This window comes from Otolemur garnettii, unplaced genomic scaffold (assembly GCF_000181295.1).
Source record: "Otolemur garnettii isolate 467f Iridium unplaced genomic scaffold, OtoGar3 scaffold00090, whole genome shotgun sequence".
Classification (NCBI taxonomy): domain Eukaryota; kingdom Metazoa; phylum Chordata; class Mammalia; order Primates; family Galagidae; genus Otolemur; species Otolemur garnettii.
Window position 1 is genome coordinate 4,767,156 of NW_003852485.1, and position 14,233 is coordinate 4,781,388.

At 38.1% G+C, this 14,233-nt stretch overlaps 1 protein-coding gene across 1 annotated transcript in view; it reads right to left on the minus strand.

Annotated features, from left to right (window-relative positions):
• Positions 1-4,583: 4,583 nt before the first annotated feature.
• The window catches only part of GALNT3 (polypeptide N-acetylgalactosaminyltransferase 3), a 48,045-nt gene continuing 38,395 nt past the window's right edge, over positions 4,584-14,233 (minus strand). Inside the window, exons 7-11 of the mRNA XM_003795148.1 lie at positions 13,492-13,692; positions 11,402-11,533; positions 11,094-11,195; positions 6,448-6,600; positions 4,584-5,711 (exon numbers count right to left, since the gene is read on the minus strand). Of these exons, the coding sequence (XP_003795196.1) occupies positions 5,589-5,711; positions 6,448-6,600; positions 11,094-11,195; positions 11,402-11,533; positions 13,492-13,692 (711 nt within the window). The 3' untranslated portion in view covers positions 4,584-5,588. The remainder of the gene's footprint in view (positions 5,712-6,447; positions 6,601-11,093; positions 11,196-11,401; positions 11,534-13,491; positions 13,693-14,233) is intronic.

Genomic DNA, 14,233 nt, shown 5'->3' on the forward strand with positions numbered 1-14,233 from the left:
AACAAAGGCTCTGAAGCAAGAACAGATGTCCACATGTGAGACCAAGACAGGAGGCACCGCAGTGCCTGGGGCGTGGTGAGAGGAGGAAGAGGCCCTGGAGGAGGCAGGAGAGACGGGGCCCCAGAGGCTCTGAGCCGCAGCAAGAGTTGTATTCTAAGAGCAATTGGGAGCCAATAGAAGGTTACAAAATTGAAGAAGCAATCAGTTTTTTATTTAAAATGCTAACTCAAGTTGGGAAATTATCAACCAGCAGAATGACTAACAAGCAGGGAAATAAGTTAAAAGATCATCTTAGTTTAAGTCCTTGTGAGATATTTTTGAGCCAGTAGTTAGAGGCCCTGCAGGCAGTTAAGGAAAGAAAGGGTCAGAAGCCGGCCATGGGGATAAGAAAGTCCTAAGAATGTGAATATACTTACCTAAGAGCCTCCTTAGTTATTCTGCTTTAGCCATGACATTTTTATCTAGGGTGAAAGGGGAAATTCCTTTAACTGGGGCAAGTGTACAGTTGAGGTGATAGTGTCCCTACTTGAACTACCTAGTAAAAATCATACCCACCCTAGTCATGGCAGTTCCTGGTTTTAGGATCTCTCCACCCAGAAAATTCATGAGTGGCCCACCCTGTAGTTTAGCATATTATTAGGAATTAGCATGAAAAGACAGACCCCAACCCTGGAGTGCCACTGCTCCTGTGCAGGTCAGTTTGTTCTTTTGCCTTAAGAGTGTACATCGTTTTCCATAAACCTCTCTGCTTCTGCTTATATCTCACGTCTGAACTCTTCACTCCCTCCTGCCCCTGTGCTGGAACTCCTTCCTGTGTAGAGAAGAAGAACCCTCTCTGCCACAGTGAGCAATAGTCTGTGCCCCCAATAGCATGCTGATGACGTGAACGAGGCAGTGGGACTTGGGATAGAAGCCTGTGGTGCCACAGAAGCCCAGAGAGGAGAGAGGTGCACAAATTTCAGAAACAAGTCGATTTGTTCCAAATCCTGCAGAGTGTCAATAAAGGGGGCAGCTCCACTGGATTTGGCAACTTGGAAGCTGTTACTGATGAAAGATAGTGGGTTTCTCATCAGAACGCCAGATGCTACCCTTATTTCCTTCTGCTTCTTTATAGAATCCCATGAAAATAATGGTGAGGATCTAGGAAAAATATTATAAATCCATAGGGAGAAAGAGCAGAAGAGGTTTGAACCCTGGAAAGCAAGTCAGTCAGTCTTGAGTCAATCCACAGCCACAGTGGAGAGAGTAGACCCACAGAAAGGGTCAGAAACTGGTGGTGCCAGGTGCCTCTGGAAGTGAAGGGGAGGGTTGGAGGAGGGCTGATTCTCTCCCACACCCGGCATAAGCTTACTGATTAGCATGATCTCTGGAAAGGATAAAACAGAGGATGGTCTCCAGAAGAGTGGCCGCCAGCGCAGTTGAGGACGGGAGTTTAATGTTGAAAATGCGTGCTCCACCTTCTTCTCCCACCGACAGTCAGACTCACACCTCCCGGCAGTGGATGAGAAGATTCTTCTCTGGGATCTAAATTGTTCCTTTGTCTCCCAGCACAATGGCCCCAGTAAGACCACCCTATGGGAAGGGGTACAGTCGACAAGCCCCACAGTACAGAGCTTTCTAATAGCATGTAATGCTCCTCTGTTAGAGATAAAAAGACAAATAAGAATCACTGGGCATTTGAATAAAGCATCTGTGATGAAATGTAGAGAGGAAAATCAACAGCGAATAGAAAAACAGCTTGGAGAAAAAACCTATAGATACAGACACGTGACATGGCTTCAAATAAACTGGGGCATTTCTGAAGCAGGGATGTATCTATTCCAAATCCTCACCTTGATGCCCAAGAGGAATGATAGATAACAAAAGAACAATAGCCCTCCCTGGAATAGGAAGAGGTATCCTTGGGAGATTTCTAGTTTCAGTTAAGGCAAGACAATGAGTAGAACTTACAGAGACAAGTTTGTTGATATAAGAGAGTTCTCTGATCAAAAAACAGTAGACATTTTCTAAGTAGAGAGTGATCAGAAGGTGGGGATGGAACAACTCATGGATATATAAAAGATGCAGGAGGGGACAGGGAGTCGTAATGACAATAGAGGACTAGAGAGAACCATTTTGGTGATGCCAAAGTAATGGGATGGGTGACGCATGTTGGAAGTCATCATCTTACTCCCAGAGAACCTTAGATATTTGTCCAATGTGCAATCTTTCTACCAAAAATGTGGTGCTAGGACCAGAAGCCTTGGCATCACCTGAGAGTTGTTAGAAATAGAAATTCACAAGCTCTATTCTAGGTTTAATGAAAAAGAGTTTGGAGTTTAAGAAAATCCCCAGGTGTGTACAACAAGTTCTAAGAAACATTACCCTAATTATTTACCTCTGAAATATGGGGGTCTCTGTTTTCTCCTCTAGCTTCTGGCAATGGACTCACCAGAAGCTGAAGGTGGGGACTCCATTATGGGGCTGTATCTCTCCAAACCATCATCATGTCACAGGGCCTTACTGATGACATTACCTGAAGACAGGAACTATTTTGTCAGTAATTACCCACTGATACCTAATATAATCCTTCAAACACACACACTAAGAAATAATTCCTAGACACTTTTGAAGACCAGAGAGCAAGAGTGACCACGTGCGCAGAAAGGATGTCTTCCCCAGTGCAATTGGGCAGATGGATTTTAAAAAGATCGTTAAAACAGAAACCCATAAAAAGATACATACAAAATGCTTTAAAACATATACGCACAAACACACCCACATGTTTATGCATATTAATTCCTTCACAAATTATACTATTGTAAGTCCAAGGCTTTTTTATAAGTGTAAACTCTGTTTTGAGAGTTCTGCAATATCCTTCCTGCGCAAACCATTCTGAAAATGCATCGTCAAAAGATACTTATTTTTGCTGTTTTTAAGGGAATTGTAAAGCAATTCGAGAGTAGAATCTTCCTAGATTTTTTTTCCCCTTTTACAATCCTGAGGTACACATAACTTGGTCATTTTTAAGCGACTTGACTTTTTTCGAGTCTTTTCTAAGAATTCAACCTTGTTTTCCCAGTACAAAAACCTCTCTAACTTTTCCCACTCCTATTTTGATGGCATACATAGTATTTAATTAAATTGTCTTTTAATAATAGGGCCACTCTCTGGTAATACAGGCACATAAAAGTCCATCCTTATTGGTTACAGTAACCGGCAGCCTTAGTGTCCTGCCTATCTTCTCAAGTAGTCGCCTGTGTGGTCATGTCTCAGGTTTCTGATCCTAGCAGGTTTGGCAGTGCCGTTTACAACCTGGAGTTCTGAGGACTTGATCCTCTGGAATGACGGCAGCAGGCCAGGTCTTCTGTAGCCACCAGACCATTTGCCATGGCAGCTTCAAATTGAGCAGGAAGATCCACAATTTCACACTTGGGTACATTCAAATCTCTCAGGTGGATGGCAGCCAGGCACCATAAATAACTCCCTGTTAACATTGTTCCAAAACTCAGAGTTTTAAAAAGCGCTACCCATCCCACAGGGCCAGTCCTTAATGACATGATTTGTATGACACTTGAGCAACAGCCTGAGGCTCCCAAACCAGGGAAGGGCTTTTCCTTGTGAATGCATTTAACTCAGTCACACTAATACCAGCCTAAATAGATTTCAGCTAGATCAGGATATGCCAGCACGGGACTGATACACAGAGGGCACTCGGGTTGGCTTGTGTTTATTAAGCATGCTTACGTTCATTTATAAAATATCTTTGAGAAATTATTTTGTTTTGTTTCTAGAGATTTAACAAGCTCCAAGAACAACACTTGCTCATGGATATTTACGTCTAGAATAACAAATCGAGAAATAGAAATTGCATGTGAGTGGCCGCTAGTGTATATTTAATAATACATAATAGTATCAGATATAGCAATAGAGAAATAGCTTCACGTAGTAAAGAAATAACAATGAATAGGAAGCTGTCATGAGCATCAAAACTATAAAATCATACGGTAGAATAATTAGTCTGTCTTTCCGCCCCATGAGACACAGCTTAAAGGCAACAAGTCTTTCTCTGCCCACCATAATTTTTCATACAAAGTTAGACACACCATACATGTCAGGTGAATTGAAATAAAAATTGGCACCAATTGTAACAAATTAGAGAATATAGGCTTTTTAATGTAAGTTCAAAGTTACAAACGAGGAGGAGATGGGGCCAATAATCATAAGACATGTTTTCTTTTGTACAACTGAGGTTCTTCGAGGTTTAAAATACGGAGCCAGTCATGTTTTACTTCTGGAATAATACAAGAGTTCTATATGCAAAATGACCAAAAAGAAAAATATGTGAAATATCCCGTGAGAACCAATTTTTTAAAAAGGTCATTCTATGAAGTGCTCAAGGAGAATTACCAGAAATTGGTACAAAATGGTCTAAATATCTAACATAGTACCTCCATCATTCCCCATCTGTTTGTGCCTTAAGAGACATATGACGGCTCTATAAACAATAGCTGCTTAGAAATTTATTATACAAAATTCATGTTTTCCCCATCTGTTATCGCTTATCATTTTTACCCAAAAGAGAAAAAAACTTAATCAAATGATTACAATAGTGTTGAGGATTTTTTTTAATTGTGTTTTCCACACAATGTAAGGCCTTTTTTGATGGAAAAAAAAACCCATTACAAAGATAAAACTCTATTACAATTATAATTGAATCAATAATAAATAAAATCTAGCTTTTGATGAGTCAAGTATTCTGCTTTTGAAATTCAATATCATAAATATTCAAGATTAGTGAAATTTGGTAAGAAAAAAAGACCAGCACAAAAGAAAAGGACATCACCTTTACAACATATAGTGATTTATAAATTTTTTTTTTTTAAAGTGCTTTGGGAAAACACACAGTACAGTTGCTTAAGAAAAGTCATTTCAGGAAGACTTAAGTGCTTCAAGTGAAGTGGGGCTACAGACTAAAAAATATTTTAAAATTTGCCAAGAAATTTAAGTGTTAAAAATATTCCTCTCCTTATTCAATTTCAAGTTTAAGGAAACATTTGACAGACAAGTAAACAAAGGTAAAATTTAAAAAAAAAAAAAAAACCTTTATCTGCATTTTAAAATAAACTCTAAATCTATAAAAACTTCTTAGTTTAAACACAAAGACCAATGCTTGACCTTCATTGATCCATTTCTATGTAGCTAAAAAAAATACAGTATCAAATCTTTCTTCCTCCCCCGAAAAAAGTAGGGGAAGTATTTTAAATCGTGAGTGTGTGACTGTAGCTATGCATATTTTTAAGTGTACAAAACACACAAACATCACTTTACTTGGAAAATTATTTTCATCATACTGTAAACATCTCTTCCATCTGGATATTTGGAAATAGTCTTTGGTATTACTAGTTATTGTGCTTTGAAACAGAAACTTACAGGATTTCTGTAGCAGTACTACCTAGACATTTTAAGACATAAATAAGAAAAATGCACTTGGAATAAGTTACAATTAGCTGCTTTTGCATAATTTTCAAAGACTACAGTGTATGCCTAGTCACAGCTTTACGAGAAAGAATATCTCCTTTTTCAACTCCTTAATTTTTAAGGAACACTTAATCATTTTGGCTAAATATCCATTTTTGGAGTGGATCTGATGGATTGCATGACACTAAGTTCGGATGCTCTCCATTTGCTGAAAGGCACATTTTAAAGAGTGGATTGTATAGAAGTTGATCCTGGAATGAAAGGAAACACAACAGACATTAAGTTCCAAGACTCATAATTAACTGGCCAATCTGAAAACAACTTTATGGCCCCAATGAAGCTAAAGGGAGATGGGCAAACCTACACCATTCTTAACTTTAAATCTAAGATCAACTATGTCTGATGAAATCATGTTGGCTTCTGATATAAACACCACAATTTATGCCAGTACTTTTCATTAACAAGATATTACACAAATGAAGAGAGGTTTGTTTACAAAGCAAGGCTTGAATCAAGTTTTGAAACAAGCAGCATTCCATTGATATTCCTAGGTGACAAACTCTGTAAAAAGTCATAAATCATAAAAGCCATATTAGAGTTTTCCAGTACTGCACCAAATAATGTTCCAGCAAGAACTATAATGAGACAGTGGAGCCTTAAAATGTGTGTTTAACAACAGAAGAGACTTGCCATGTGTTTGCTCAATCCTAGATTCATGAAAAAGCATTAAAACAGGGTAGGGAAAAAATAATCTCTTTAAAAAGGAGAAAAAATAATGACATTTTCCCACTCTGCCAAGAAAAAGAAAATGTCTCATGAAGCATTATAAGGAGCCTTAAAAAGTAAACAAGTATTATTAATAATGTGCATGAGTGTTGATCTGCATACACCATGCTTCAATCGAGCACATTCAATCATCTTCCCACATAAGCAATTAGAGCTCAGCAAAATAATGAAATAGGAAGGTGATTAATTAAACTGCGGTACCTTCTGGATCTCCCATATCTGTTCTATAGTGACAACTGTTTTGTGACCTTTGTAGGCACAGGCCTTCAGCTGGACAGGACCTTTAGCTGCATGAAGACATAATTCCTTTTGGATATTGTGCCGAATTTCACGTAGAGAAGAGTATTCAAAGTACTGTGAAAGGAAGAGAGCTGTTACTGACAAAAGAAACCTGTATGCTCAGTTGTACAATAAAATAAAAAGTCAGCCACTCACTGAATGATGAAGTCATCTCTACTTTGACAAAATAATAAGAAGTATCAGAAAGATAACTTGAGTTTCTACAACAGAAGATACTATAACCCTTCTTTGGCCGACCATCAACAGGCAGTTAAGTGAGAAGGTACTGTTTTCCTCCCCATATCAGAAATTGAAAGATAGCAAGGTTAACGGCGGCCAGCAGAGTTTGAGAAAGCACACCAACTGCCACTTCCTCTCTTCCTTCTCTTTTCTTAATTTTAGTTAAAGCCATTTTCATTAAACTAGAAACTTCAGATGCACGCCATACCTCAGTTTCCCCATCTGTAAAATGGCTGAGGGTCATGAAGACAAATAGGTTAATGTTCCCAAAATGCTCCGAACAATGGCTGGCAGGTGGAAAGCAGTTATCACTTTAGCTACTGTTACTACTAATGCTGCCGCTCTCTCCCCATGCAGCAATTACCTAATCCCTTGTTTGTACTGAATTTCCCTCTCCGATGTTACCATCCCATCCATTCTTACTCCCCTAGCCTCACTTCCCTTATTCAGAGCCTCAGAAGTTTTTACTGCGACACTTCCAGCTACCACCAATTTCTGTTGCTTTAATCCATCACAGACTAATCTGCTGCCAGTTAGTCTTTTATAGCAATGGTTTCATCCCTAACGTGAATAAGTCCTGTTGCTACGATAAGGCCCACACTTCTTAGTTGGTATGTGAAATCTTCTATTTTTGACCTTCCATCCACCACTGTCCCAGTCACACATTCTGCTTCTTTCACAAACACAGAACATGTGTAGCACAACTCAGGCTCAGCTTTACTGTCTGTGCTCTGCCTGAAATGCCCTGTAGACCCTTCTCTGCCAGCCTAACTCCTTTCTGTCCTTCCAGAGCCAACTCAAATATTATCTTCCTTATTTGGCTTTCCCCGAATTCGTTCTACTGCACAAAGTTACACCCTTTTCAAGGTTACCATAGTACATCAGAGATAACTTTTACAGCAGTCTATTAGAATTGTCTGTTTAGTGAGCTGGCTTCCCCATAGACCAAAATCAGGCAGTATATCTAGTAATAACATGTACTGCAAACCAAATATTTCATAATGTTGACATTCTAAAGATAAAATAAGTTAACACAATTGATTTTCAATAGTGAAATAATTATCAGTAGCACTAATATTTATTAAGTTTTTATTATGTGTTAGGCAGGTACTGTATAAACCCTTTATTATGTGTTAAGAGTAGGCACTTCATAAATATTAGCTGGATTAACAGAACCAAGTATCCTGAATTCCTCTAGTTTCAGTCTCATGATTAATTTGTTTCCTCCCATATGTAAAACATCAGTCATTTCTACAACTGGTTTCTCTCCAGATGGAAATATGGAGGAAACGGGGTTTAGATGATGAAAACAGCATTCTGGTTATACACAGACCTTACGATCTCAAAAATGGTAAAACAACCACAAAAAACACTGTCTAAAAGCTGTCAAAATGAAAACTATAAAAGTGGAAAATTGAAAATACTTTCATAACAAAAAGAAATTTTAAAGGGTATGTAATTAGATAGCTGAGAATATTGGTAAACGTAGAACCAGGATAAACCCCCTGAAGAAAGAGTGGATGAAGCATTCAGTGTCAGAAAGTTATAATGAATTAAACTGCATTGCACCAGTATATTGGCCAATTAAGTCACATACATGACATGCTTATTTTGACTTTGTGTACACCAGCAGTTCCAATGGCATTTTATGCTATAAAATATTATCTGATTAAAACAATACAGGGAACATGAAAACATGATCAAGTTACATTATATCTCAAAATTTTCACACTCAAGGAAAATTTGCAAAGTAGTTTAAATACAATGCTTGGGTGAAAATAAATGTAAAGGAAATAAACCAAAAATAAAATCAATAATTGCATTAGGGTAACAGAACCCAGAGTCATCTTCTTAAAATGTAAGCCAGGCAATTTTATCCTCCTGCTCAAAACCCTCCAATGACTCTGTCAAATTCAGAATTAAATCCAAGTTCCTTACTGGGGCCTGCAAAGCCCTTCGTGACCTGGTCCCTTATCTTCTGACCTCATTTGCCCCCTTCCTTTGCTGCTGGCTCAGTTCCAGCCTCGCCACCTTTCTGCTTGCTCCACGTTCTGCATGGGGCCTCCAACCTTGCCAATCGCTCCTCTGGCTGCTCATCTTCTCTAGGACTGTGGTGACTCCCCCAACTCATTCAGGCCTCTACTTGACGCTCACTGTTCCTTTTATTCTGCGAATAACCACCTCAGTCCCCAAACATTATCCCCCTACATGCTTTATTTTTCCTCTTTACATATTTACTTTTTCTTTCCTGTGGGGGAAAATGATGTTCTTGGGGAAGATAAGCTTTGTCTTTTGTCACTACTGTTTCAGTGTAAGGTATATTACACAGTCTTAGCAAATATTTGTTGAAAGAATATGTGAAATTTTCTTCCATCTCCAAATTTCTTTTTCTTTTTTTGAGTCTCACTTTGTCACCCTTGGTAGAGTGCCCAGTGGCGTCACAGCTCACAGGAGCCTCAGACTCCCAGGCTTAGTAATTCTCTTGCCTCAGTCACCCAAGAAGCTGGGACTATAGGCAGCTGCCACAACACCCAACTATTTTCAGAGATGGGATCTCACTCTGGCTCAGACTGGTGTCCAACCTGTGAGCTCAGGCAACCCACCCGCCTCGTCCTCCCAAGGGCTGGGATTATAGGCATGAGCACTGCCCCCAGCTTCTCCATTTCCAAATTTCCAATTAAAAAAAGTCTATTTAGAATTTTAAAATATTTTTCATATAGAACTATGAAAATATCTTTGTAGCACTTGTAACAGACAATTGGAAAAGCAACGCATATAAACATATCTTTGACTTTTAAAATAAAGTAAACATAACGCCAGGGGAAACCTGAGGGAAATCGAACATGTTTTCAAATTTAGTAATAAGATTTTTACAAATATTTCCCTTTGCCCAAAAAGTTAATTCTTATTAGCATATTATTTCCAAAAGAATGCAATTATTTATATAACTATTTTCTTCTATATGTCAAAGGACATTTCAAAAAAGATGCATGTACATAACGCACATATATATGAATACAGAAATAAGTACATATGCATGTGTGTCTATATAAGTGCATCAATATCTCAATCCCTTATCAGAATTCTGCCTGGTCCGCCCAACAGGTCCATCATCTACTCTCGGTAGCTTGACTAGTTTAGGTGAACAGGGACAGGAACTAGACTGAGCTGAACCTCACGAATGAGAAACATAGAGGAGGATGGCCCAGGAGGCAAACTGACCCTTTCTTCCAAAAACTGATACCTGTTGAAATAGGGTATCATGAGTATTTAGTAATGTAGTTTCTATCTACACCAAAATACCTGCAGTCCCCAGGAGGATTCACAGCAGGCCCCTTCCCGTAGCCCACCTTGCAGTTCCCAGGAGGATTCACAGCAGGCCCCTTCCCGTAGCCCACCTTGATTCCCACTTCTCATTGTTTCTCCTTCCCATCAGCCACCTCACTAGCTTCTATTTACCTTTGCTTTAAAAAACTTTTCAAATGTTATCTTTCCCAGGAAGATGCATGGGCATTAAGTCTAATTTAGTCACATGCCCCTTCCAATCCCCCAGAGCATTTCAAATGCTCTAACCGAGACCTTATCGCACTGACTGTAACTGCTGGTTTTGAAATATAGATTTCTTAAAGGAGCTAGACTCCAAACTGCTTGAACCCATCAGAGCACCTGGTTGCAGGAGTTGCTCAGTGAATTTGTTGAATGAACAAATCAGAAACACCGAGCCTGATCAAGGTGAATTTTAAAAGAAAGGAGGATAAAAATGTAGAAAATTAATATTTTAATATGTTCCCTACCCTAGTAACATTGGCATTTGAGCCTTAATTGGTAAAATAGTCAAAAAAGTGGTAATAAGAAAGGAGAGCCTATTTTCTCGGGGTGGGGGGGACATATAGAAATAAAACTGTGGCCTACAAAAATAATCTTCAATGCTATGTTTTGTTACTAACACTTGATGTCATTTGCAATCAAATCTGGTAAAGTACGGTTTTTATGTATAATCTTGCTGAAATACTATGCCAAGAGCTACACAAACATCAAAGATTGCATAAAAGATTCTATTTCTAAAAATTTCATACGGCATTATTCTATTTTCTTGTTTTCCTTTTCATTGTATGGGTGAACAACTTCAAATTGTTTTCGGAGCCAGAGTGAAAACCAAAATAAAATACTCTACAACATCCACGTTCATTGCCAAGCTTAGCCCACGAACATTTCACCCACCAGTTTACCTGAGTATAAAGTTGAAGAAGGACTTCTGAAAAATATGCACCATCTTATTTGGCATTGTAAGTACTTTACAAGGGAAGGATTTTTAATGCAGTGCTCACCTGGTTTCCCCCAAGTCCATGACATGTATACATAATTAATGGTTTGCCACCTTGATTATTTTCTCCAACATCCAGACATAGAGGCTTACCAATACTTTTAATCTGAAGAAAAATTTTGAAGTTATAATTTTTTTTAAATCTATGTAATTTACATATTTTTTTCAAATAATTTCAGGAAGTAATGTTAATAATAATATGAAATCTCAAAAGCCAATAAACCAGAAAGTATTTCAGCAATTTTCTCCAAACCACATAAATGTTGGTGGCAAGGAATACATCAAGTAAAAAAAGAACAGGAAAACACTCACATATCCAGATATAACAGGATTAAGGTCTGGCACATATACTTCTGGATAAATATTGTTCAGATACCATGTAAAATTTTTACATTGAAGGCGGTGTTTTATTTCGAATCTTTTTGAAAGATCTCCAAACGATTTCTGGAGAAAAATGAGAAGTAAAGAAAATGCTTAAAACAGCACTGATAAAATAGTTCAAATGCAACTATTTATATTTAGTATTAAAAAACTCCAGGTCAAAATACAAGATGGAATTTAACAGCATTCACTATTCATTCAAGTAACAAGCATGCCTGCCTACTCATTTCTGGCTTTAAGGAGAATCAAGTATTACTACAGTGCTGATTAAAAAAATGAAGTGGTATTATTTTATTCTTCATTTGTGCCACAAGCTTTTCCTGCAGGACAAAGGTCTGTAGTGGAATTCTGTGGGCAAGGGAACAATAGTAGAGATGTTAGAATTGATCCCAACTTTAAACCTAAACGTGACCTATCAAGTGAGGTGTGAGAAGCAGTCATAGATAAACAGTGCCAATACATAATGCAATCTGTATCTCTTCACAGCCACAAAAACCACCACCAAAAAACAATACAGTTGGCAAAAACTTTTTTCTAGTTCCAGGATGTTGCTTACTATAAATGATATCTCCAACAGGAGCTTCAGCAGAAAACAATGTTTCAGTTAACAGCATTTTATTTTCTTTTAAGAGATTAAGAAAATTAAAAAAGAGATTAAGAAAATAATTTTGTAAAAAAGCTCTTTAAACTGAAATAATATTTGATCTATAAGTAGCCAACATTTTAGAGAAAAATTCTATTTGTTAACCAAATGCATGAAAAGGTAAATAATCAAGGTCATCAGTTCAACTAAGGAATATGTTTTCTTATGCAAACATCAATTCCTTCAACCTAGGTGATTTAGCAAAAAATATGCCTCTTTAAAGATTTCTGGCTAAGCTTATGCATTTGACCAGGTAGAACTATGTGCCCCGGGGTAAACATAGGTCTTTGCTGATTCACCCTTTTGTGGGTGCCAAGCAGAGCATAAGCTTCCTTTAGGGCCCACACATCTGCCTAGTCACGTGCTCTCAGGCAGTACACAATCTGCCAGACTTGTCTTTGTCACCTTGGGGAAGAAGATAACAATCTAATTCAGGGGTGTCTTGAGTTTGCATCCTGACAGAGTGATACTGGATACAAGAGAAAAGGTGGAAAGAGGTAACTAGATCTTCCCTAATCACGACAGTTAAAATGTGATACTTTTAACTCCTGGTAAGTACTACCCTCTCCCCCAAATTAGTATGACCTGTTTTCTAAAGAGATGGGCACCAGTCACTGAAGCATGTTCTTAAACTGTCTAGTTAATCTATCTTAACCAGTGTCAAGTGTTGAAATTCAGTTCTAATGTGTTAGGTGTCATAATTCCAGAGAGCCGAAGTTTAACAAGGTAATAAAAAAAGTGGCATTCATTTGTTAGCATTGATCACGCCCTGATGGTATAGCTACTCTGAAAGAGAGGCGGCATGGACTTTGTCTCCCAAGGCAAAGAAGCAGAGAGAAGGCCCAAGTCGAGTACATGCTCCACATCCAGCCACCTTGTGACCACCCCGAGAAATGCCCACTCTGCGTTTTCAGGGGGGCTTTGCCAAAGTAGCGCCTCTATTGAGTCGTGGATCTAGAGCTTGAGGAAAAGCCTTGACCCTCCTGGTTCATTCTCAAGACACTGTCTCTATCTCTAGTTCAAAAAATCCACCTACCAACTTTATGTCGTTATTAACCATGTCTCCTGAAAGTAGAAAGCAATTCTACTAACTTTATTTTCTTTGAGTAAAATATTAATAAGGAGACAGTTACAACAACAAAATGCTAAACATTAAAAGAGACTTCAAGTAGAATGTAAATGTTTAAAAAGCTGTTTAATTTTTCCTTAAAAAAGAGAAAACTGGCTTTCTCAAGTTAAATATTTTTAAGACTTAAATAAGAACATAGTTTCAAAAATAATTTAATATTCTGTACTTGAGGTGACTCCACGCAGAAGGAAGGACAGGTGAACTCGGTACACATTTTTGCTGTAATTTAATTAGTTAGTTGTAACTTACTTGTTTAACAATTTTTGCTGCGTCTGTGTTTCTCCTATAAAATATTTCCTTGTATTCATCCATCCAGACTTCTGCAAGGCGAACTTGGTTGCGAGCAATCACCTGAGTGCCTTTTGGAAAGGAATGAGGGCTTTTGCTGCGAAAAACATGTCCAACAACAGAGCAAGGCATAATCTCCAACTGCCCACCACATTGCCATACCTGATGATTAATGATATTTGTTTAAATTTACAATATTTTAGAAGAATCAAAGTGTTTTTAAGTTCACCTTTAACTTACTAATAAAATCAAATTATAGAGATTTATTGTAATGTCACAAATAATCTCTGTGCCCTGGTGGTTTTATTCAACGGTATAAACACTAAAGATAACAGAAGCACATTTTCAGAAAGTTCACAAAGAATGATTCCAGATCTTTCACAAAAATAAATTCCAAAATTTCTTCTTTTATAAACAAGTTCTCTAATGAGCACAGAAAAGCACAAGCTCTTATGGATTGGACATCCGCCTTACACAACTTAGATGGTTACTTCACCTAAATCACAGGATTTCTCTTCTAAGAGAATTGGCAGCCTAAGTGTGAAATGCACCCTGACCCTGTTGGCCCTTTGGATATTGAATCTTGCCATCAAGAAAAGAATTCCAGGCTCGGCGCCTATAGCTCAACCGGCTAAGCCGCCAGCCACGTACACCTAAGGTGGTGGGTTCGAATCCCCAGCCCAGACCCGCCAAACAACAATGA